General features: G+C 33.8%; 2 protein-coding genes and 1 long non-coding RNA gene across 5 annotated transcripts in view; 1 reads left to right on the top strand and 2 right to left on the bottom strand.

Moving 5' to 3' along the window:
- MFSD14A (major facilitator superfamily domain containing 14A) overlaps window positions 1-6,151 on the bottom strand; it is a 48,901-nt gene extending 42,750 nt beyond the window's left edge. The window contains exon 1 of the mRNA XM_070268676.1: window positions 1,637-6,151. The gene's annotated coding sequence lies outside the window, so the exon portion shown is untranslated. The remainder of the gene's footprint in view (window positions 1-1,636) is intronic.
- LOC111773574 (uncharacterized) overlaps window positions 1-27,137 on the top strand; it is a 35,748-nt gene that overhangs the window by 828 nt on the left and 7,783 nt on the right. For both annotated transcript variants that reach the window (XR_011439333.1, XR_002808192.2), the window contains exons 2-3: window positions 14,543-14,733; window positions 24,650-25,060. This is a non-coding gene — a long non-coding RNA (uncharacterized lncRNA). The remainder of the gene's footprint in view (window positions 1-14,542; window positions 14,734-24,649; window positions 25,061-27,137) is intronic.
- SLC35A3 (solute carrier family 35 member A3) overlaps window positions 6,807-27,137 on the bottom strand; it is a 43,274-nt gene continuing 22,943 nt past the window's right edge. For both annotated transcript variants that reach the window (XM_023641558.2, XM_001489930.7), the window contains exons 3-8: window positions 23,815-23,969; window positions 23,608-23,730; window positions 21,807-21,978; window positions 18,115-18,233; window positions 16,326-16,459; window positions 6,807-10,987 (exon numbers count right to left, since the gene is read on the bottom strand). In XM_023641558.2, coding sequence (XP_023497326.1) covers window positions 10,897-10,987; window positions 16,326-16,459; window positions 18,115-18,233; window positions 21,807-21,978; window positions 23,608-23,730; window positions 23,815-23,969 — 794 coding nt within the window. In that variant the 3' untranslated portion in view covers window positions 6,807-10,896. The remainder of the gene's footprint in view (window positions 10,988-16,325; window positions 16,460-18,114; window positions 18,234-21,806; window positions 21,979-23,607; window positions 23,731-23,814; window positions 23,970-27,137) is intronic.

Below are 27,137 nucleotides of genomic sequence, written 5' to 3' on the forward strand. Positions count from 1 at the left end.
GTTCAGCCACTCAAAAAATATTTATTGAGAACCCATAAGTGTTTGTTACTGCTCTTCTAGACACTGGGGATACATCAGTAAACGAGATGGTGTTTATCTGCATGGAGCTTAATTATACTAGGCGACACAGTTAGAAAACACACACAAAAGGAAGATAATTGCAGGTGTGCTAAGTGCTGTTGGAAATAATATATAATAAGAGAAATTTAACACATATTGAATGTCCAGCATGTCCTAGGCTTTGTGCTAGAAGAGCTGCAATAGTAAACAAGAGAGAACGGTCTTGTTCTAACAGACTAAGTGTGTATGTTCTTGTGATCTGGGGTTGTGAGGAGTCACAAACTTTAAGAGGTTGATATGTCAATTAGGGTTCTTTGATCACAGTCAACAGAAACTAGCACTGGCCAACATAAGCAAAAGGGAATGATTTGGAAGAATATTGGGAGTTCCCGAAATTAATGAGAAGGCCAAGAATCAGGCTTGGAAACAGGCAAGAACCAAACTGTGGAAGGTCCATGAGACTACTTCATGAGGCACCTTGGAAGGCAGAGGGGTTCCCTGGAGAGAAGGACTAGAGGTTGAAGCTAAATATTCCAAAAAAAAGATAAGATTGTATCACAAAATCTAAACCCCAAAATGCAGCATTTATTAAAGAAACTTCACTTCACTTTACTAACACAAGAGGGCCTTCTTTAACTATGAAGCCGAGTTAGTCACCCACATCTCTTCACCCCTCCCTTCCATAGAACCACCTGTCATTGCTGATCAAGAAAATCCTACATATTTTATTAGGAACAGAAAAAGCCACCAAAAGCCCATACAAGGCTATTATAAAAAGAAAACAGAAGAGCCAGCCCCAGAGGCCTAGTGGTGAAGTTTGGTGCACTCTGCTTTGGCAGCCCAGGTTCGGTTCCTGGGTGCGGACCTACACCACTTGTCCATCCTTGGCCATGCTGTGGCACATACAAAAAAAAGAGGAAGACTGGCAATGGATATTAGCTCAGGCCAATCTGCCTCAGCCAAAAAAAAAAAAAAGAAAAGAAAGAAAATGAAGATCTTTCGATTAATAGAAAATACTACCCTTTAGAAAATACGAAGCAGAGGAAAACTATATACAACACACCAATATGAATTAAATATCATTAAATAAGCAATGGCATATGTGAAAGGATGCAACAAATAAAAAGTTGAAAACTCAACAGGAAGATGTAAAATGAGAGTTGATCGACCTAGAGCAATATACCCCAAAAATAAAATCATATAAAAAATGAAAACTAAATTACAGGGTTCCTAAGAGAGAATAGATACAAATGAAAGTAAGAAACGTGGAGAAGAATAAATTAGCTATGAGAACAAAAAAAGAGAAAAGATCAAAGAGAAAATGATATGAAAAACATTATCTGGGCCTCCAAGCAAAACCAACAACAAATAAACAAAATCAACATTTCCAAAGGGGAAAAACATCAAGTGATGCCAAACTTCTTGACAGTAACACCAAGCAACACAACAATGGAGCAACATCTTCAAATAAGAAAGTGTGAGCCAAGGACTTTATATCTAGTCAAGCTGCCCTTAAAGTATCTAGGCTCTAGAAGAAATTTTAAACATGCCAGAACTTCAGGAGTATCGTACTTACAAGCCCTCCTTGAGTGCTTTACTAGAAGAGCTTCATCCAGCCAAACATTAACGGGGGAGGCTCCAGCTAAAGTACTGGTGGAGAGGACTTTTATAACAAAGGCCGGGGCTAGGGTAAAGAAATAGTGTGTAAATGTTACATGTTCTAATCAGAAATAAGGCAACTAAAAAATATGAGAAGATGGGACAAAGGAGGAGAATAAATTCATTGGTTGTCACAAAGGCAATTAGATGTGAATCAAAGAACATCATTTGAAGATGGTAAGCTAAATAGTAGAGGATTAGATAAGCTAAAAGGGGGCTCTAAGACAATTATGTAAAATATTATTAGTATAAATGTAACCACTATAACATACAAACCTTTCTAAACTAAAAAGAAATTTTACATTCCACATAATAAAAGAAACACTGTGAATATAGCAATATACATAACTTTATTTTTCAAAAAGAAAGACAGGAAAAATAAACTGGAAACTAATGAAAATACCTATAAGAGGTGGTTAGGAATGGGATGGAGGGATAGGCATGACAGCTAGACCTTGCTAAGGAGACTTTTTATATAGTTTTAACTTTGAACCATGTAAATGCTTCACATATTCAAAAACAGAAGAAAAAATTTCAAGTAAATTCTAAAATTGAATACAAACAAAAACAAATGACCTCATCATATCACACTGATCACATAACCATGTAGACAAAAGAGTGACTCCCATTAACTTTTGAACACTGTCCTCTGACTATACATCCTTAGTGGGCTATTATTCTAAGGACAAAGAGAACTACAAAGAAATCTTAAATTTTATTCAGCATGTTTACCATTAGTAATATTGGTATTGTAGTGCTGAAACATATACTATACAATAAAACATATAACCAAATATATTAATGTTACTCAGAACCAATATTTTCACTGTGAGAGAAAAGAGAGGCAAATATAAGAAAAAACTTTGTAACACTAAAATTTAATTTAACAAATATTGACTTGAATTCATAGCTTTTTAAAAAACTTATTTCCTAGCTCTGTCCACTGAAATGTCCTTCAAGCAAATGGAGTCCAAATTCCATTCTCCCTAAAAGGAATAGGGCTCCTTGGAGAAATAATTGATATTCCAGGTTTGGGATAGGACAAGTACAAGGTAAGGCCGGGACATCCTGTCCCTGAAACAAAGATGACCTGTAAGACCAATGTAGTCATGGCTAAGAGACACACAGGAGCCAGCTTGCAGTGACATTCACTGGCTACTGGCTCACAGATGAACATCAAAAAGAACTGTGACTGTAACTGACTATAATACATTGAGTAATTTGAAGACATAGTGATATTTAAAAAGAGGAGGGGGTCAGCTGTGTGGCATAGTGGTTAAGTTCAGCATGCTCCACTTTGGCAGCCCAGTTTGCAGGTTCAGATCCCAGGCACAGACCTACACCACTCATCAAGTCATGCTGTGGCAGCAACCCACATATAAAATACAGAAAGACTGGCAAGGATGTTAGCTCAGGGCTAATCTTCCTCAAGCAAAAAAAGAGGAGGGTTGGCAACAGATGTTAGCTCAGGGCTAATCTTCCTCAGCAAAAAAAAAAAAAGAAAAGAAAAAAAAGAGGGGACATTGGGAAAAAAGAAAGGAGGGAAAATAGTCTTTAAAAAAAATAGATGAATATAGACTAATAAATGTAGAAGAAAATTTTAAAATTTTAAATTGCCATTTTGCACCTCAATGTAACAAATGATTCATTTAAGAATCATCAATTGATGCTAAAGCCATTGAATGAAAGGCTGTTAGGAAAAAGAATATTCCCATGGTGCCAAAACATTACCCTAGAGATTACTAATTACTAAGGGAAAAAAATGACCCTTACAATGGAAAGATCTAGTAGTCACCATCTTAACCAAAATTCTTATCATCATTAACAGTGAGACAATCTAATTATGTCTTCTAATGTGATACAATATAAAATCTACAAGATCACCTATGAAATATTCTTTCCAAAAACATTTAACCTGAAGAAGCTAATGAAACCTATGAACTTGACTTCCAGTTGAAAGGAAATGCAAAGAATGAAGAGAAGATGTCAAAGGATATCAGATCACGGATAGGAGCCAAGTGACTTAGATTCTTCAAAAAGTCACATCATGGAAAAAAAAGCCATAGGGGTGTAGGGAAAAATCTTTCAGACTAAGAGAGAGAATCAAATACGAAATATGAACCTTGACTGAATCCTGGTTCAAAAACAAAAAACTGTAAAAAATCATTTTTGAGGCAACTGGAAATATCTGAATATGAACTTAGATGATATAATCAAATTAATTTAAATTTTCTTAAGTGTGATAATGGTTTTGAGTTTAATTAGGAAAATGTCCTTATTTTTAGGATATACATGCTGAAGTATTAAGTAAAGTGTCCTGATAAAGCTAGTATGGCAAAATGCCAATAATTGCTGAATTTGGGTGGAGAGTAAATGGGTATACCATTCTTTCAAATATTATGTTTGTGTAAAATTTTTCAAAATAAAAAGCTGGAGAACATTTAAATTTTTTTAAGTCTTTAACAATGCTTACTTTGTGAGCACATGGAGATAACCCATGAATTTTTCAAAGCTGAGCTGGCACAATATGTCATATCATGATTGAAACCATTAAAATGGCAATAAATTAGAAAAATGAAATATTCAAAACAAAACCTGGCCTATTAGGTAAATGGAGACAAATAATATTAAGAAATAGAAATTTGGAGCATTATACATATAACATCCAAAGTAAGCTTCAGGTTTTAAAATTCTAGAATTCATAGCAGTATCTTGAAACAATCATAAAATGAAACATGAACTCACCTCTGTCATGATTTTCTGTAATTCCATCATTACCCAAGAAATATTACTCTACCTTTGCTATACTATGTAGAAAATCTATTGAAGCAGCTTGCATATATTAGAAAAAGCACTTAGTATTGTAATTTTTCATTGCTGTGTTTACTATCCAAGCAGAATAAAATGGAACATAATAAAACTTTAGCTTAAAGGAGAAAACTTAAACCCTCAATTATTAGAAATCATGTTTTTGTATATGAAGTGTATTTTAAAAGAGCAAACACACACATTCACAGACTTTGTTAAAAATACACAAGTCAGGGCCGGGCCTCGTGGCAGAGTGGTTAAGTTTGCATGCTCTGCTTTGGCGGCCCGGGGTTCACTGGTTGGGATCCTGGGCACGGACCTACGCACTACTCATCAAGCCATGCTGTGGTGGCATCCCACATAGAGGAACTAGAATGACCTACAACTAGGATATACAACTATGTACTGGGGCTTTGGGGAGGGAAACAAAAAAGAAGATTGGCAATAGATGGCTCGGGGCCAATATCCTCACCAAAAAAAAAAATTCACAAGTCTGATTTAGCACATTTAACTAAGCCTCTTAAATACACTACATTTAAAATACATTTTAACAAGAGTGGATTTTCAGATGACTACCCCAAAACACTATAACAACATTCATTATTCTTTTACATCTTCAGTGAGTTCTACTTAAAAAAGGACAAAAGTGTATATCTGGGGTAAACTCTTTATTTCCAAAGGAATACCATGTTATTTGTTTTAAAGAAGTTATTTTAACAAATTAGAAATCCTAAATGAATAGGTGTAAATAAATGCATAAATGGAAAAAACTGACCAGATCCAATGGAGGACTAATACTTAACGCTAGTAAAGGATGATAGGAAATGTGGACCATCAATCAACAGTGAAGCCCTACTGTGAGCCAAAGTAACAACTGATGGCAGTTTTATTCTATTAACTTTCCTTATAATAGTGATGGTTAATGGTAATTTAAAACTAGCTGAAAATTGTATGTTAATATACAGGATACAAAAGGTTTATAAATTAATTTTAAATTTATTGTTTTTTAAAATATTCCAGCATTTAATAAAGTTGTCATTAAATATCAGAACTCAAAACTAAATGAATATTATATATGCTACTTAACACTATATCTGATTATAAATGTTTTTCTACCCTCAAGTCATATATTCAGAATCATTTGACAAAATTTCTGAAATTAAAAATGACAATGCATAAAAGTCTCTATAAACAATTGTCCTTGCTTGTGTCATCCCCATCAGTTCAGAATGTGTATAGAGATGAATGGTCACTGCGTGAGAGAGAATTTGGCCTTACCCTAAAAAATATTCTGGCCTACATCTTTAGGAGGTCCCAGCGACAGGAGTGTCTTTGTTATTCATGTGGGGCCCTCAGACCACACCTGATAACAAGATGACTCAGGATGAGCCGCTGGAGCCTGATGTCAACCAGTTCTCCAGGGAGGACAGGTTCAACCATGTGGCCAAAGAATCAATCAATCATGCCAAGTAATGAAGCTTCAATAAAAATCTGGACAACAAAGCGTGGGTGAGCTTTCCTGGTTGGCAATACTCTGTGTACTAACATACACTGTGGCCACAGTAGATAAGACTGTCCATGACTCCACAGGGAGCGGATAACTGGAAAGGACAACAGGAGTTTGGACCCCTCCTAGACTCGGCCCTATGTGTCTCTTCCTTTGACTGGTTCTAATTTGTACCCTTTGTAATAAATGTGATAGTGAATACAATAGCTTTCAGTGAGTTCTATCTAGTGAATTATTAAACCTGAAGGTGAATTTGGGAAACCCCTGAATTTGCAGTCACCATGACATTCTCTACTACAGTAGAATTTCAAATCTTTGGGATGTGGAGGCAATTTATTTCCTCGTTGCTATTTTCTTTTCTGGAGTTTGTATGTAATCAATCCTGCTTTGAAGTAATTCTCTTTTTAAGAACAGTAAGAAAAACCATTATGACTACTAATGCTGGTCACTCTGACTCTCTTGCATAGCAGTAGCATCTATGAGAGTTCAGTTATGAGGTAGGTTTGCATAGCCCTGGGATTCAAGGATTGTGATATACTTTCAACAAAAGAGTATTCCAATACAAAAGGAATTTAAAGATTTTCAGTTAGTGCTTTTCACAAGAAGATACCAAAGAAAAGTATACATTTAAAAAGTGCTGATATTCTTATTTTAGTCATCTTTTAAAACAAAGGATTTTGTACAAAGTTACTTCAGTATTAGAAGTGGGAATAAAATCCTTTATATTGCTTATCATTTGATCTCTATGCATTGAATTGATAGTCACAATAGAAACAATTATCTTCAAATTTTAATGAAAATATATACCAATTCCTGTAATTATTTAACCTTGAGGCTAGTGAAGAGATAATTTATTTAAAACAAAACATTTTTAGTCTGTCATCATCATACAGGTAGAGAAATTATAACTAGTTTAAATAAAACCCAGTCTTTCATGCTGGAGCACAGGCTACAGAAAAGGAAGATCACACGTGATAAAGGTAGCTAGAGAGATAGGGAAAAGATTAGTGAGTCATTTTTGATATATAGAGAAGAATAATTCATGATTAAGTCAGACACAGGTGGATAGAAAATACCGGAAGAACTTACATAATTAGGAAAATAATCTATTTCCATAAACCTACCAAATAGATAATAACTGGATACCAAAAGATGACAAGGAAATTTGTCAATTAAAAAGCCATTTAACAAAAGACCAATTTATACATTCCTTTGAATTGTGTCCATAAAAAATTTAAATATACAAATCGCATTCCTAAACCCAAAAGAATCTTTCTAAACAAATGAAATACAGACATACAGACAAATTCAGATTCCAAATCATAAAAAAAATTTTTTAAGTCACAGTAAATTATAACATATAATAAGAAATAAAACAACAGAATAACAGTTAAATAAAATTGTTAGTTTCAAAAGCTCAATGATGAATCAAAGGTGCCATAATTTATTTAAATAAGTACTGATCACTAATGCTTGCATAATATACCTATTTTAATATCCTGTTAGACAGTAGATTTAAAGAGCAAACGTTGAAACAATCAAAAATTGAATTATAGTTATTCTTAAAACATCTTCATTTTTACCCATGTGTCCAAAGTTGTGAATTACAGTAATATGCTCCAGAAAAGTCAGTATTTGGTAAAGCAAGGCACATAGGACCAGATTTTTGATAAAGGTGCTTTGTCTTTGGTCCTATAATTACTTTAAATAAGCTACATATCTGGGAGATTCTTAAGATGGACTCTCAATATAGCATAAATAACTTTTATAAACGTTTTCTTATGTAAACATACATCCACATGTAATTAAATATTATAACAAAGTGTAAATAAAATGAGTGATGCTAAACTCTGTTTTTAAAAACAAACCAAAACAAAACTCAGTTAAATCACTATACAATGACATTTTAAAAGTCTAATAATTTGATGTGTAGGAAAAGTGTATTAATTCTTAAGAATGGTCAATATTACACTAAGTCTACTGAGTACAAAGTCAATTAGTTTCCTTTCAGATTCTGTCTCCTTAGAATCTAGTTTAAATATCAAACTGCCTTTCCTTCTTGAAATTGTGACAGTCAACATAAATTGATGTAAACATTTAAGTTTTGCATCTCTAAACCACATTTTCCACCATAAAAGTAACCTACAACTTCTCTAAAACCACTTATCAAAGAATTGATAACATTTTTTTGTGAAACATCCTAATCCTGCATTTCAAACTTTTCTTCCCAAATACCATATTCTTAACTTTTAATAGAACTATCAACTGGCACTCTTCTCCCATGAATTAGCATTTTTATAATGAACAAAGCAGTTAAGAGATAACAAGTAAACTTTAAAAAGTGTAAGGATTTAAATAATAAAGGAGTCATCATTATAAAAGATTGATACAATAAGGCTTTTGGAGGTCATCAAAACACACACCACACACAAGAAAATGGCATTATCTTTATATATGACATGATCTAGGATACAAGTCCACCTTCTCAAATATGATTATTTCTTTATGAATTACAAATGATAAACTATACAACCCAATCTCTAATAACATTTTCAAACCTACTAGAAAAGCAAAATATAAATTATGCCTGTCAAATAAAAGTTTGCTTTGAAAATATACTTTAGATTATTTTGTCCTTTATCACAACTCTTGATTATATTTTTATAAACTTTGTTGGGAATCTTGGAAATTGTGTTATTTTGGACACCTGAAAATGTATTATTGTTGTAATTAACATGTCTGATGTTCAGTAATTAGCTTGTATCATTTTTTGAAGTTTTAAAATAGGGACACACTAAACCTGAATTAACAATTAATTGTAAATGCACAGTGAATTAATACACCAGTACCCAACCAGTACTTCAATGTGGGCTGAACATGAATCTTTATATTCAGTCTTAAATTCTGTGCATTTTGCAGGATTTACATTTCACATAGCAGTAGGTAATAAGATATAAGTCTAAATGTTGTTACAGTCTAAAACATCATGCTCAAAAATGTGGTAAAATTATTAAACTTTACTCTAAAAGGTGGTCATTGAATATCATGTCAGGTTTCCAGAAAGTTTGCTTGGTGTCAATTTGGAATCACCAGCAAATTGATTTAAAATATTTTGTAAGTTTAAACACTTTTAAACACTGGATGGAATAGGTTAGGACTGTGTCTTGTAGAGTCTAGGTTTGCACAGCCAGTCCTAATTAGCCAAGAGTACCCAACAGTTTGAAACACAGTATTTTTTGAGCCAAATTCTGTTTAACAAAATTCATTAGAACTATATAAAAATATTTATTTTGTACAGTTTTCATACTAGTAGAACAGGAGACTTTTAAAAATATATAAAGTAGGAATGAAATAAAGTAAAATACTTCTTATACACAATAGGTAATTCTGTCTCTAGTCAATAATTAAATCCATATTCCAATTTTAGAAATTATTTTTGCCCAATAATTCATTTTATCTTTTCTCTCCCTTGAACCAATTTATTAAATAATTTATGTAATTTGCAACCTTAAAACTCCAGTGCTAATCAAAGCAGAAAAGAACCACTATTTTAAAGCAAAGTAGTGAGTGGCTCCTTCCCAGCAGCTCTTGCAGGGCCACACAGAGGGGACTCGGAAGTCTGCGTCTCTCCCAGACATGTGATCAGAGAATTCCTGGGGATGGGGGGTTTATGAGAGGCCTAAAGTTCTTCTGAGCAGTCTTGAATTTACCATTATAGTGCCATTCAAAATAATGTAATATCATGATAATCTGGAATGTCTCCAGGAAAAGTCATTTTGGTCTCAATTCATTGACATCTGTACTACTATTTTTCTGATTGTTGTTTTTGTCAACAGTTGTAGATTAAAGGAAGCTTTTACAAATCAATGAGTGAAACATTCATTGAAAAATGTTCTAGTTGTATACTGTATATGCTTTAATAGTTCAAAATTCTCCAAAGGGAGATATTAGACAATAATTATTATTTTGTTTTAAATTATTAAATGAGTATTTAATCCCTTTAAATTACATTTTAAAACTTTAATGGAAATTAACATACAGAAATTTAATTTAAAGTAACATAAGGATTCATCTGATTTACACAGAAAAGAAATGCAATTAAGAAATTAAGGACAAAACTGCATTCTTGTAAAAGTCACTGGCTACTGTCTAGCACAGGAGCAACTGGATTGCTGTCAGCAGTTTCGAAGCACTAAAAGATCTTAAAATGTAGATGGAGAAATAGATTGTGTATTTCTCTACACTATATTTAAATTTGAATTTTATTCTCTGAGAAATCAAACCCAGAACATTACTTTATCAATTTTTATGTCGCTGAACAAATAACATTTAGCAATCCTTTGTATAAATATAAAAATCTCAGATACATGAAAATGTTTTTCAAATCATACTTCTATTTCTTCACAGCTTTATAGGTAATTATAATTTTCAAACTTTGAATATTCCATGTGATTTGATATATCTGTACAAGAAGAGTAAGATAAAAACATTTTATAAGATTAAATAGATCTAATTTGCAAAAATTGATATCTGACATTTGTGTGCTCTTGCAAAGAGTGCATAGGATAATTCTGCAGCAATCAAAAAGGTAAAATCTTTTAAAACTCAGATTTCAAGTTTCCTCCAATACGTATTCTAATCCCTGGAAATACTTTCAAGTTTTGATTTCTAGATGCAATAGGTATTTTCTTACATATACATATATTTTATCCTTAAAACTTTTATATTTCAAACTGTTTGAGCAATATGATCAGATTCAGCATAACGTTATCTTCTTAGAATCTGTAGAAGTCCTCTGTGCAAGATTAATGTTGAGATTTCTAGTGCACCATTATGAAAAACCAGTTAAAGATAGTATACGACTATGCTTTAGTGGGATTTCCTGCAGGTTTGGGATCATAACCATATAGGAAAGTAGCCGCTATTACAAGGATGGCTCCAAGGAAAAAGACACTGAATGGATGAAGAAAAAATGAAAAAGAGAAAATTAGATAAAAGAAAAACAAGTTATTTCTATTTCTTTACCATAAGAACAATTATGACTTGGGAAAAAATATTCCAATAATATGGCTAACAAATATGAGTACTTACTACATTCCAGGTATTCAGCTAAGTGTTTTACATTCATTATCTCATTTAGTTCTCACCACAACCCTATGAAGAAGTATGAGTATTGTCCTCATTTTGTTATATATGAGGAAATTGAGGTTTAGAGAATTTAAGTAACTTTCTTAAAGTCCCACAACTTTAAGTGGAAGATGGGATTCAAATCCAGGTATGTTTTACTCTGGAGTCAAGACTCCACTTTCATCCACTGCACTATATTGTCTCCCAAAGCAGAGATGTTTTAAATGTTGTATTTCATGTTAATATGTCTTTTGCCTGTAATACACTGAATAATAAAAGATCTCAATTTTTTTAAATATTTAAAAATATAAAAGGAAAGCTGCATTATTTTCAAACCAGCGTAAAGTTCTGTTTAAAATCCAAGGTAGTAACAAGCAAAACCAATTTTTATAGGATGGTTTACAAAAGGAAATTAGACAAAATGCTGGGAGACTTTGGTTTCTTTCTTTTATCTATCCACAGATATAATACTCCTTTCTGTAAACTGGAAATGAACTTAAACTGGAACTTAAACTGGATGTAAACTGGAATACCAATCTTAACTTTTAACGCATATTCTTCAAAGTGCTGTTCCACGAACATGAATTAGTCTCGGTTTTAAAGTTTCTATTAACAGTTCAGTGACTTCCTTGCTTTAAAATAACACATCTGTTCTATAAAGGAAAAAGATCACTAATCCTTATTATGACATAAAGGGCCCTTCCTAATGTGGTCCCTCCAGTCTCACCTCTCACACTCCACCCCACCCAATCTGCAATTCAGTCACTCTAGTCAGTGAACATAACACGCCTTTCAGGACAGCGTAGATGCTATTCCTCTGCCTGTAATGCCCTTTCTCCCAAGAAAACTGCTTATTCATAACAACTCAGGTGTAATGTTTCCAAGATTCACTCCCCTAGGCAGAGTTACTCTACGATAATAGTTATCACACTGTATTAAAAAATGCATTATTTACATGTCTGTTTCCCTGCTCAACCATGTGCTCCTCATTAATCAGTATACCCACAGAGCCTAGCATATATAGAGGGCTCAAGCATTATCTGTTATGATAAATATCTAGTGTTGACTTGATGCAAACGGGCAACTTTTCAAAAGCCTTGGGTGCAAGTATACCTATAAGATTAAGACAACACAAACTTCCTATAATGTATCTTGAAGAAAATTACTACCAAAGGAATATTTGGTAATTATTTAGGCTTTGGATAAACTTTGTCAGTCATTATGACCTTTTCTTAGCTTTCCAGAACTCTGGAATTTCACAGAATCACATGCTTATCTGAAAAGTTGTCTGATCCAACTTTCTACCCTCTGTAGGAATCCATTCTCTGATATCTCTAACAGGATCTACTTGAATACCCAATAATGTCAGGAAATTCCTGCTTCTCAAGCCAGCTATTTTCAGATGGTTTTGGGAGAAGAAATTTTGTTAGCAAAAAAAACTATCAGAATTTAATGATTATTTTGAGTATTTGAGCCCCCTCTTTCGAATGGAAATACTTGTATATATACTCCCATTGCTGCACTGATTGTACTGTTATAATTTATTTACTCATATGTCTCTCTAAACATTGTGACTTCTTTGAAGGCAGGAAACCATATCTTATTCATGCATTCGTGTTTTTCCAGGATCTAGTACAGTGACAGGTAGACACATAGTGGACACAATAACTTTTTGATAAAAGAATAAGCAAGCCTAAATGCAAGGATGGTAATACCAATAAGCAAAATAATGAGCACAGGAAAAATAGCAAAGAGAATATTGGTGATATGATAGCAGTAGAGATGTCTGGCAGTTAGTTGAAAATAGGGATCTAGAGTTAAGGTGAAACTGGGACTTATCTTCATAGAGAAGACAGATAAGACATGGCAATGGATGAGATGAACAAGTGAGTAAGCAGGGATTGACAGGTTACCAAAGGAACAATCAATCAGAAAGGCAGGTACAGGGGTACTACTTCTGAGAAACTGAAAAACAGTTTCAAGAGGTGAAATGGGGATAACAAAAGAAAATATATTATTGCATTTAGAATACAGGTCACTGGATTTATTGCTTGAAAGATGTTCTTCACAAAAGACTACGTAAAGATAGAGGGCTTAGTTATCTATTTTAGGAAAAATGATCCATCTCCTGCATCTGTCTTGATGTTCTATACATATTCTCAAAATGCTCATTCATTCATTCATTCCATAACAACAGTAGCATTGTCTTTTCTCTTTTTATCTTCATCCCAACACACCTTACATGCTCCTTCAGATGCATGGATTTATATGCAGGTGTATATCTTATTGACAAACTACTACTCTTTTGTCCCTCTACTGGTTTACTTTTTCATTTACTTGTTTATTTTCTGCATGATTCAAAGATTTAAAGTTAACACCTTTGGCCTTATATGAAGTTTTACTTTTTTTGAAAAAGGAATGCCGTTTTAAGTGTACCCTAAAAATCTGCAAGTTCCAAACATTCTCAAGTACTATTAAAGCACATAATTTCCCCATTTAATGAACAGGGAATAAAGCATTCTTAAGACATAGGTGCTAATTGTCTCACTAGGTAATTCATTCCCATACCAAGCTAAAAACAAATAGTTTCACATTAATGCCTCAGAAAAATTAAAGATCTCAACATTCATGTCCCAGACTTACTGTCCACGTTACTAGAGAAGAATCAAACCATCAATGGCCAATATAGAAATGTAAAGAGCATATTATATTTTTACCCCGCCAAATTTCATCCATAATCTTATCTCACTAACTCTCAATAATGCAAATGAATTTTACTAGCTGTATTAAAATTTTAAGGTCTTGAACATTCATTCAAGAAACATACTGAGTACCTGTTACGTGCCAAGCTGAGGCCGTTTATTTATCAGATGGTGATAAGTTTTCTGAAGAAAGGAGGAAAGAATGTTGGAATATTGAGGGGTGTTCTTTTACTTAGAGAGGTCTCTTGACAAAGTGACACTTGAGCGAAGACCTGAGGATGTGAGGGAGTATGCCATATGAATATATGTAAGGGATGAGTACTCCAAGATGACTAAAGGACAAGTCAAAGCCCATAGCAAAGAGGTTACTGTAGCTAAAAAAAAAAAAAGTGAACAAGAGGAAAGTAATATCAGATGAGAACAGAAAGGTAGTTGAGGGCCAAATCAAATGGGCCATTGATGATGACAACTTTTCAGTGACATGGGAAGCAATTAGAGGGTTTTTGAGCGGAGTAGTGATATGATGTGATTTACACTGAAGAGAATCATTCTGGTTGCGGAGTGGAGAAAACGGTGGGGGGGGGGGGGCGGGCAGAGGAGAAGAGAAGAAGCAAGGAGACAAGTCAGGAGACTATTTCCTTAATCTTGATGATACGTGAGCGTGCTTTTGTTACCACAGGCCCTCCAGGACCAGTTCCACTGACTCCATCTCTCATCAACAGAGTGATTAAGAATTGCCTTGCAGAAAATCTGCAAAGTCACGAAGCCAAGGCGTGTGCAAAAAAAGAAATCATGACCTGAAACAAACTCGGAATCAAAGATGATCCCTCCCACAGAATCCAAAGACTGGGACACAACCAGAGCTTGAAGGTAGGACTCTTATCAGAAGTGAGGGGTCCCTCTTTCAGGAAGATCCAGTATTAAAATTCCTTCCCCATCTCATCAAAAATGTTTAGAACCCCATCATAAATGTTTAGAACCCTGTCATAAATGTTTAAGACCTTACCATAAATGCTTGAAGCCCACCAATCAAAACCTGTCCCACCAGCACCTCTGTGTGACAGCCAGTTCTCCATAACATCTTAAATTTTGCCCCAAATCCTGAACCAGGGAGACAGATCTGAGGGCACACGCCCCCTGTCTCCCTGCAGATTGATCTCACAGAATAAAAGCTGACTTCTCCCCGAAGGCTGGCGCCATAATTAACTGGCTTGTTTATGCACATCAGGCAGAGAGCCCCAATTTTGTGCAGTAACACTTTGGACCAGGGTAGTAGCAGTAGAGGTTGTGACAAATGGTCAGAATCTGGAGTTATTAAAAAGGAAGAGTTGCCAGGCTTTGTTTTCGGATTAGAATGACATGTGAGAGGAAAGAGAAGCTGATGACCTTATTTCTTCACTCAGAAAATTAAAAATTTCCATACATTTTAACTTATTTTTGTAAATCTATTTATATCCATATCTATAGACTCTGCCCCCTCTTAGGTTACTGTGGATAAACTGTGTTCCTATCTAAGTCAAGAAGGATTTTGGCTTAAGCAACTGGAAGAATGGAGGTGCTGCCATTTGCTAAATTGGGAAACCCTGACAGAGAGAAGGAATGAGTTATTTATTCAAGTGAAAATGTCAAATACACAATTAGATATATAAGCCTGAAATTCAAATTTAAATTTGAGAATTATTAGCATATAGATGGTGTTGAAAGCCATGAGAATAGAGATCACCCAGGGAGTGACTGCAGATAAAAAAGGTCCAAGAATATATCCTTGGGAGACTCCAAAGTTTAGAGGATGAGAAGATGAGAAGGAGGGTGAAGATGGAGGAAAACCAATAATGGTGTCCTGGAATCCATTAAAATACAATCTCATTACTCTGGGATTATAAACTAATAATTGTTAAAAAAAATAATAATAGGACCTTTAATACCATCTCTAATGGGTATTTATTACACTTCATTCATCTTGACTCTGTCCTGCCTCACCCATCATTCCTTTTGCAATTCTTTTCCAAACTACTCTTTTTTCTGCCACCACCTAATAGAATTTTCTCATGAGCCAAGTCCTCTATATAAACTATTCTCTTCACGAATGTCATCCATTCTCCTGGCTTTAGCTATATAAAGTCTGCATTTAAAAAGTCATTATATAACTTATTTTATGACTTTATATGACATTAACTTTTTTAAATACCATTTTTAACTTTGGGGGTAAAAAAACCATTCAGATCTGCAGGGAAAATTCTGGCCAGCCAAATTAGCATAAAAAACTTTCCAGTGGAAGATTTTCTTTCATGCATTTAATTTGAAACATCCTTTAAAAGATAGTTAAATGGATCTTTTACAATATTTCCATGATTCTTCAACAGTTGTAATAGTACAAAATTTTTCAGATCAGATCTTATGAAGAATTCATCTTTTTCTTACGTACTTTTGGAAATTTAAAGAAATAGAAAAGAATTTATTACCTGGTTGGCACAAAATCTTGTAGCCAAAAATAGGATATCAGTGTTGATAATATTATGGATAAAGAGGTTGCAAATCCCTTTAAAATATTATCTGCATACTTAATAACAGCAGCTATTACAAGGCCTCCAAGTGCCTGCAAAAGTTTTAAAAGATTATTTTAAAAAACAAACATATAAAACTGCTTTTCAAAACAATCTCATTACTTAATGAAGTTTTAGGCTTTTGTCCTAGACATTTAATCTCATTATAGTGATTTTTATTAAACATCTCATAATCAATAGACTTCGGGGTTTTGTTCAATAGCCCTCTTATTTCAAAAGGTATCTGATGATGTAACTACCAGCATAATCTGCAGTTGTTATGATGGAGCTTGCCCATCTTACGAATAAAACATCCATCCTCATCCAACTTAGTAATTAAACATCCCTTGTTAGGACAAATGTGGGAAGACTGGTCACTCTGATTAGTGAAGTATTTTTACTTTAGAGTAAAAATAAAGTACAACTTGAAAGTTATTTTACTAGTCTTTCCAGAGCCTCCTAATTGGCTTTCTTCCTTTAGTCTCTCCCCATTCAAATCCACCTATCATTGCTGTCAGATTACTCTTCCTAAAGCACAATTTTTTTTTCTAAAGCATAATTTTAATCATTCTCTTTCTTTAAGAGTGTAGAAAGAACTTTCTATCAAATCCCTCTCAAATTCCAAATAGTGGTTACCTAAATAATGAGGTTTTACCATAACTCACAAATTTTCTACAAACCCTACTTATCAGCTCCCAAATCTGGGTTACTTACCTTAACAACTTTCACTGCACCTCTTCAAATGACAGAAGCTTTATTAGGGAAAGTCATGAATTAAGTCAATTGAGCTCACTACAATTGATGTTTGAGTCCAGTATTTCTTGGCAATGTTCTCACTCATCTATTTATGCCCTGTTGAGTCCCTCACACCAACTATACCAAACCTTTTCTATTCTACTCAAGTCTTCAGCCCCATCTTAAGGGAAGAGGGCTTCCCTCTGACAGGATAAAGGCCATCATACATAGACTTTCCTGACTTACCCTAACTCTACTTCAAATTTTCTCTGAAATGTCACTTATCCTTGTCTCCTTTTCTCCTGTCTTAAAAATGAGGGGTATCCTTCCTGCTTTCAAAACACAACTATCCTTTGCCACCTTCACTCATCTTCCCTAAGGGACCTTATCCCTTATAGACTCAAATACTTCTAGAGAAAGGCTTTGTGGAGGCAGTGACTTGCGTCTTCATTTTTATATCCTCCAGAGTACTGAATAAGCATTTTTTGAAGATGAAATTACTCAACTCTTGAACGATTTCAAGTTATAAACTGAGATAATTTGACAGGAATATTCCAATATGTAATTAAAATATGAGGCTATAAACTGTTACAGATTTAAATATCTAGATCTGCCTCTACAAAAAAAAAAAAAAAGTCTCACTGTTAGGCTGACCACAGACTTCCTGTACAATGATAAGAATTGTAGAGAAGTCAAAAGTTATTTGCCCTCAGCTTCAACTCTTTTATTCTTAAACTTGCATTTTCATTATGTTAAATTTAAATACCACAAAGTTCATTCATGGCTTCTTTTCAAAGTAAGTTTTCATTATGGCATTAAGATCAGTTCTATTTTAATTTCCCTGAATAAACTAAATATAATGAGAGCACTAACAGGAGGGATCTTTTTTCCTCGCATCAGTACATCAGTAGCTACTTTGATTCTATTAAAACGAAGTTTATTAGCATTAAATATAAGATTTTAAATGCTTTACCTGAAGAACAACAACTATCCAGGTCAGTCGGTTATATCCCTGAAAAAATCCATCCTTTGATACCAGTTCTCCATCATAAATGTATACACCCATTAATCCAAATATACTCCCAAAGAAACCTAAAAAAAATGTCTACGTCACATGTGATTTAGTTTGGAGGGATACTTTTCCATTGACATTCCAAATAATTTTATACTTAACTTTTCCTTTTTGATAAAATTTGACAACTTTAAAATATTTTTACTTGGATATTTATATAAACAAATGTTTACTTAGTACTATATTATGACTGTAAGACAAAGATATGAGAATATAAAGAAGAACAGAGACTATCAACTTTGGAGCACTAAACAATACAATGCATATGTTACATGACTATATGGCTGTCCCATTCAAATATCTGTAAAAAGCACACTTTTGGCCTATTTCATTGTATCTTGTATCTTCCTATTGCTAGACCTAGATTTTCATATAGTCACATTCATACATGCAGACAGCAGACATACAAGTCAGGTATGTGGGACAGCATTTTTCCTTATTAATAAGTTTTCAAAGTACAGTAAGTAATATCCAAAAACTCTGAACTAAGAAATAGTCATAGGCGACATCAGAATCTGTCATTACTGAAGTCTCACTGTTAGGAAAAGTTGACTCAGTGAGAGTAGAAACTATGTCTCATTCATTGCCGAATCGTTTACCTCTACCACAGAGCTTATCACATGACTACCGTGTCTGAGAGTTCCAGGAGCAATCCTAAACTATGAATAAAGAAATTGATGCCTAGGGCCAACTCTGGTGGCCTAGTGGTTAAGTTCGCTTCAGGGGGCCCGGGTTCAGTTCCTGGATGAAGGCCTATAGCACTCATCAGTGGCCATGCTGTGGCGGTGGCTCATACACAAAGAGGGAGGTTGGCAATAGATGTTAGCTCAGGGTAAATCTTCCTCAGCAAAAAAAAGAAAGAAAGAAAGAAAGAAATAGATGCCTACAGGGGCCACCTCCTCAGGGTAGTCTCTGGTAAGATATAGCGAAAGAGTGCAGGGTGAAGCATTTTTTTATAAAACCATAACTAATCAAAAGTATTCCATGATGGAAAGGAACTAAAAGGGATGTGAAATGTTCCTTCTAAAATTTTATTTATGCCAACTCTATCATTTTAATATGCCTAGGTTTGAACATGAAAATAATACTGGCATAATACAAAATTACAAAAATAAACATTTCCAGAGGTATTAGGTTTTTTTAATTATAAAAATAACACGATAATTACAAAAAAAATGTATATAGTCCAGAAGGGTACATACATGTCAGTATATACAGATCTACTGTATTCTTTCTATCACTTGCATAATTTTCCATTCTATACACAGTAATATAATAATAATAATATGAAATAGGTATATAACACCTTGTGCAACAAATTGTTCTGCTTTATGTATGTTAATTCACAACAACTCTAGGAGGTAGATACTTTTATGCTTGTTTTATAGGTGAAGAAACTAAAGCATAGAGAGGATAAATAAACTTGCCTAAACTTACACTGCTTGTTAGTGATGAACTCAGGATTTTAATCCAGGCAGAGTGGTTCTGGAGCCCACGATCTTAACCACTACCCTATTTAATCATATTGATAATTTATTCAGCCAGTCTTCTAAATGTTTTCAATTTTTTACAACTGTAACCAATGATGAAATGAATAACCTTGGACATTTATCTTTGTGCTCTTATACAAGTATATCTGTAGGATAAATTATTATCCAGATGTGGAATTTTTGCATCAACATCTTTATTTATTTAAAATTTTCTTAAACATTCCCGAACTGAGATCCAATAAGGTTATATCAATCTATACTCCTAGCAACCATAGGTAATAAGAGTTCCTGTTTCTCCACTCTCTGGCTAACACTGGGTCTTATTAATTTGCTAATCTTTGACAGTTTGATGTTAGAAAAATGCTATTACATTGTTTTAATTTCTGTTTTTGTAACTTTTAGCTATCTATTACTTACGGATCCTTCTCAAAACTTGAGTCAGCTTACCATTAAATTGTGCTATGAGGTCAAACCAAAGAATAAGAACTACATGAAGTACCATAGAATCATGAATTCTGATCTTTCATTTTTATCTATAATTCAAGAAAATTTTGGGCAACTCACACAAACCTTGAATATTTCTTTCTTTTCTTATATTTGCATATTTATATAAATAGCTAATATTAGTGCTTACTATATGCAAGGCACTTTATTCTAAACACTTTAGACATATCCTGTTTAATTCTCATGGCAACATATGAAGTAAATACCATAAGTAAGTACACTTTATGATGAGGAATGTGAAGCAGAGGAAGTTTAAGCAATGTGCCTAAGGTCAACAGGTGGTAAGTGATGAAATCAGGATTTGAGTGGTCTAACTACAAAACCAAGTGTTCTTAACCACTATGCTATAGATACACTCTTTCTGAAATGGTGAATTATATTGGTTAATGCTTTTCCAGCCTGTGAACTGCCTTCTAGATAAACTGAACAAAAAGAAGCTAATTTAATTTTATCTATAAAAATATTTAGCTTGAGAGTTCTTAAAAAAAAAAAAAACCTTAACACATTTTTATCAATTTTGCAGAGAAATTTAAGGACATCCTAGGTGATAAAACGAAGGTTCAGTTTGTTTGTTATCACATTACTTTGAAACAGCTGGAAGGATGGACATTAATCAAATTTGGAAGGTTTGTTTGGTATGGTCTGACTTAAAATACAGGTCATTAGTAGTAAAGAGACTTCACTGTGTAGGGCCTGGGATGGGCCTGTTATGACTGCTATCAAGAGGGACATGGTATACCTATTAAGTTGATGTGGACACAAAAGAACAGTGGTTTCAAGGATGAGCTCCAAAGTCACAAGGACAGAGGCTTAAAATACAATGTGTTGATTTGCAATTGAGCTGCTTCTCACATGTAGCATCTTCCAAAATGAGTATATGAGAGGAACAGTAAATGCTACAATCTTTGTATGAGGAATTCAGTGTTAGAATACTATACATAAATAGTTTAAATATTCGTTCAAAGGCAATCTCTCAATATGTGGGATTTTTTTCCTGTTAAACTATTTACTTTCAGTTATAAAAATGCTATAGTATTTAAAAGCTAAAACATAACATTTTGAAATAAAAAGGCATATTAAAATTTTAAAACTGAGATGAAAGATTCATCATTTCAAACTTCGTCCATTTAAGGTTTTTTTCTCAGCTTTATTGAGGTATAATTGACAAAATTGTAAGATATTTAAAATGTACATTGTGGTGATTTGATATGCAACATGGTGACTACAGTTGATAACACTGTATTATATAATTGGAATTTGCTAAGTATCTTAATCTTCTTTTCCAAGAGGAAAATATGTAAGTTACTTGCAACATCTTCTAGGGAAAAAACGTAGCAACCAAGGATAAAGTTACTAAGGCTCCAAATGGTGTGTACAGAAACAGGTTATATACACCCTTATGTCACAGACCTAAAATTCCACAATCTTGAATGAAAGGCATTCATTTAAAATACAATTTTTTAAAAGGAAAAAACCTTGCCAGATATTTGGATCAAGAGCAGATTTTATGAAAGACACACTTATTTAAAGATATATAGAAATCTTAATATATAATAATATAATCTTTAAAAATAATACTAGAAAACATTTAAAACTTACCAAGTTGAATGTTTCTTATCCACACTGATTGTTTGGTTTCTTTTAAGATTTTCTCAAAGTAAACCCCAGCAAAGCCACTTGAAAAACATGCTGTGAGAACTGCCATGAGGCCTACAAATTGAGAGCCAGCTGAAAGTTCCTTAGAATCAAGCTCTTGAGAGTCTGAGGGCCACTGAACAAAAAGAAAAACAAAATTGAAGTTTAAGTCCTATAATTTTACAAAGTGCATATTTAAAGCTCACTCTTAGACCTTAAGATAAAAATGTAACCAATACCATTCTTGGGGATTGCAGAGGAGAGCTTTTGAAAGAAAACCTTACAATCATTTTACTTTTTTTCCCAACAGTGCTATTACTGTTACAATTTATAATTTCAAAAAATACCCTAAAAAAGAGAAAGAAAATGAATAAATGCACAGATGCACAAAATAGCCTCTAGAGGCAGATCAGCTGTAAAAATTCAGAGTGTGAAGCGCCAGAGCAGCAAAAATGAGTCTGGAGCTGTTCGTTTATTACAGAAGAACCATATGGTATCAAGCTAAGCATTCTGGATTTTGTCCTATACGTTAGTGTTCCTGAAACTTCAATTATTTGCCTTTATGGTTTTTGTCAAATCCATGTTCTACTTGAATTATTAATTACTTGATACTTTAATTTAAAATACTTCACTTTTAAAGTTTTAATATCTACTTTAGCTTATCTTCAAGCAATATCTATGAAAATATGGGTTTGTAACACCCATTTAAAATAAATAACCATTAAAAATATCTATTCAAGATATACATACCACACTCTGGGGAAAGTGTGGTGGCCTCTGAATGGCAGGAAATTGACATGATTGGATTTGTCTTTAGATAGACCAAGGTGATGAGTAAGTAGGGGCTGAATGGGGGGAAGGGTAAGGCTAAAAAGTGGGGAAAAAAAAGTCAGGAGGCAAAAGATCATGTAAGAAACAAAGAGGTCATGAACTGGGGAAATGAGAGTAGAGACAGATGACAAGGACAAAATCAAGAAGAATTAGAAAGGAGAATCAGTAAGGTCTTAGAGATTGACCGGATGTACAGGCAGAAGGAAGAGTCTAGGACAACTCCCAGGCTGAGTAAATAACGACTAGAAAGAACAGAAATAAGAACAGGTTTGGTGGGAAAAGGTAAAGTTTAGTTTTGGATATGCTGAGTTTATAAAGTTTATTGAACAACCAAGCAAAGACGTCCAACAGGCTTTTAGAAATACAAATCTGAAACTACAGGTGATAACCAGAGCTAATGACATAGATCAAGAAGCTATCAGCATATGTGTCAATAAAAACCTCCAGAATGGATGAAATCTCCAAAAATAAGGACATAATTTAAGAGAAATAACAAGCCTACCAGCAACCCCAATATCTAAAGGGAGTATCAAGGAAGAAGACCCCAGGAGGGAAACCAAATAAGGAATCACTAGAAAGATGTGAGAAGAACCAGGAAAGAACGATATCAGGAAAGCTGATAGGCAATAAGGGATTCATTACTCTCAAATGCCCCAGGTCTCCAGTAAAAATCAGCTTTGTTTTACACGCTCTTACTTCCCTAACTAGATTATTCATTTATTTATGTCAGACAATTTGATTTTTATTTATTTCTTTGTATCACTTACAGTCCCAATGTAGTATCTTACTCAAAGGAAACCATCAAAAAACTTATCAGTTGGGAGAATAAGCATTTATTTGCTTCAACAAATGATAGAACCATATTCTTCATGCACAATAAATAAGGTTTTGAAAGTGTGATAAAATGAAAGGTATACTTATCTTGAATAGTTACCTGTACAAAAGCAACTCCTGTCATCAAAATTACTAAGGAGAGCCACTGGTACACACCTAATTTTTTACTAAGCATAGACACAGAAAATAATGCCGTCGTAAGAATTTTCAACTGATATGTGACCTGAAAAAGAAAACAGCTAATATTATTAGTGTTTGCTTGTTTGTTTGTTTCTTAGAAGGACTACTAGAAATGTATTGTAAGTACCTGATAAGTAGCCGCATCTAGATTTGACAGTGCCACATAGAGTAAATTATTCTGAAGAGTATATATCCCTGATGGAATAGCAAGTTTAAGCGTTTCCATGGGTTTATTAAGAATTTCATCATGTAGTATTCGATTCAGTGCTCTTAGACTACATTCTAGAAGAAATACGAAATGGGCAAAATCAGTAATTAAATAACTCTAAATAAGTTACATACCTTATTTCAAGGGCTCAGTTTTCTCACCTGTAAAAGAAGGAATTTCAGCTACATGTTAAGATATTTTTGGTCTAAAATATACCTTTACAATGATGCTAATATTTCAAATGTTAAATATTAAAAGGTAACATATTAAGAAGAGCATTATCCTTATATTCTTTCATCGGGAAACACAATCAAATTATGTGTATATATTTACATATATGTATTTATGATGAAAAAATCTCAAAGTATTAATTTGTCAACCAAGCATTCTTACTTTATCATAGCAATATTATAAAACCTTGTATTTTGTGCATTCCATTTTCTCATCAGTCATTTGATGCCAATTAATAATTGTGAAAACTTTTAATCATAAAAAGAAGGTAAATCAGTTAGGGAGTAGGTTTGGCTGCAAACAGAAAACCCAACCAACACTGGCTCATACCCCATAGGGATTTGTCTCACATATCATGAGTCCAGGTCCAAAGCTACTGCAGCAGCTCAGTGATGACATTAAGTACCTAAGCTCTCTCTCTATATATATAATCGCTTTTTCCTTCATGCTTTTCACCTATTGTCTACATGATTAGTGCAACAAGGTCACCAAATGACTGCTGTACCTCTGGTTCTTCTTTTAGGCAGCAAGAAAGAAGAGGAGAAAACAGTGGTCTAGCAGGCATCTTCTTCACTCTCATTGACCAGGATTGTGTGGCATAGCTACCCCCTGCTGCAAGGGAGCTATGCAAGCTCCACATTAGAGACAAGAAAGGGAAACAGGAGTTGGAAATGGACTTTGAGCTAGCCAACCTACAATATCAATCACGAAAAATGTCTAAAGAACTTTAAGAGATACATAAACCACTAGAAAAAGGATAAATTCTAAGGAACTCTACCACTTTAGCAACAATGACACTTTACAGATGAATTTTTCTACCAAAATAAACCTTGAAAACTTTGATTATGACAACTTTTTTAAAATGAAAAAAACTTTAAAGATTGCTACTTTATATTCATTCTTTCCTCAACGTAAAATAATGTCAAAAAATTATGTAAGTAAAATAAAAATTACCAAAAGAGCTTTTCTTAGTTTTAGCAGGAAAAAAATCTAAAATATTACTTATTTTTTAAATTAAATTTTTAAATAATTAATGCCATCACATATTGTTCTCATCAGCAGTTTAGGGAAAGTCTTGTTCCACGTTCCTGTCAGTTCCTGGTATTGTTAGACACTCTATTTTTGCCAATGTGAGCATAGCGAAATTGAGTCTCGTGGTTTTAATTTGATTTCTCTGATTACTAATGAAGCCAAGCATCTCTTTACATATTTATTGGCTATTCAGGTTTCCTCTTCTGTAAACTGCCTGTTTATATCTTTTGTCCTCTTTTCTATTGCATTGCTTCTCTGTTTCTTATTGCGTTGTATGAGTTTTTTTGTACATTCTGGATATTAATTATTGGTGCTTCCATGTGATATAACTATATTCTCTCAGTCTGTGGCTTGTCTTCTCATTTGGTTTAATATACAGACGTTTTTCATTTTAATGTACCCCAAACTATTTTTTCCTTCACAGTTTATTTGTGGTTTTTTCTGCATCTTGTCTGAAATCATTCATGGTACCAAAGATAAGGTTTTGCCTTTTAAATATCAGTCTTTAATCCACCTGGAATTTATTTTTGTGCATGATATGTCTACTTGTGCTTTGGTTCACTGAAAGTTGATTTTATCACCTCTCTCCATAATGCCAACCACTCAATGTCAAAGATACCTTTGGCTCCACAATGCTAAATGAGTGGATACTTCCATTCATCTAGAATGGAAGCAGCAAAAACACTACTTTCTCAGCTTGCCTACATTTTTCCTACATTTTTATAGGTTTTTTTCTATCTTGCTGGTAACTCCTTTGGTCTTCTTTTCTTATTCCTCCTTCTTAGTATGACCTCTAAATGTTGGGAATGCTACAGTTTAGTCTTTGGTCTTCTCTTTTCAGTATATACTAGGTTATCTCATCCAATCCTTGATTTTAAAGTAATACATAAGCTGACAAATCCTTGAGCTCCATATTCACCTATTCTACTATTTGACACGTCAATCTGAATGCCTTACAGGCATCTCAAATGTAACGTGGACCAAAGAGAAGCTTTAATTTTCCCCCAAATCTATCTTCCATACATCATTCATTGTACACCTATTCACCCAGTAATTTAATCTAAAAACCTAGGAATTATTCCACAAACTGAATTCCTCCATACATCATTCATTGTACACCTATTCACCCAGTAATTTAATCTAAAAACCTAGGAATTATTCCACAAACTGAATTCCTCCTGTGCCTGGACCTTCACACACCTAATCTACTAGCAAGTTGCATCAGCTGTAGCTTAAAAAAACATCTCAGAAACATCCTCTCTTCTCTAACAACCTAGTTTAAGCCACTATCATCTTCTTGCTGGACTAGTGCACTAGCTTCCCTACACTTCTGGAAGCAGCTGCACCTATTCTTGCACATCCTCCTCTGTCAATACAGCTGCCAGGCTGGTCTTTTTGAGTGCAAAACAGACCATATTATAAACATTTAAATTATTTCCCTTTGCTTTGACAAGGAAATTCATAGCCTTCAAAGCTATCCTGCATTGTCTATTTTCTGAAACCAATTCAATTTCTCTTTGATCCATTCTCTTCCCATATAAGTATGTTCCAGCCACACTGGCCACCATGATAGTTTCAAAAGTATACCAAAGTTACAAACAACCCAATTCAAAAATGGGCAACAAACTTAAATAGATATTTCTCTAAAGATAGACAAATGGCCAATAAGCACATGAAAAGACGCTCCACATTATTATTCATCAGGGAAATGCAAATCAAAACCACAATGAGATACTACTTCACACCTACTAGAATGGCTATAATAAAAAAAAAAAGAAAAACCCATAAAATAACAAGTGTTAGAGAGGATGTGGATAAATTGGAACTCTTATACATTGCTGGTGGGAATGTAAAATGGTGCAGTTGCTGTGGAAAACAGTTTGGCTGTTCTTCAAAATGTTAAACATAGAATTACCATATGACCCAACAATTCCACTCTGAAGTAAATACTCAAAAGAAATGAAAGCAGGGACTTGAAC

Source organism: Equus caballus, chromosome 5, assembly GCF_041296265.1.
Source record: "Equus caballus isolate H_3958 breed thoroughbred chromosome 5, TB-T2T, whole genome shotgun sequence".
Classification (NCBI taxonomy): Eukaryota; Metazoa; Chordata; class Mammalia; order Perissodactyla; family Equidae; genus Equus; species Equus caballus.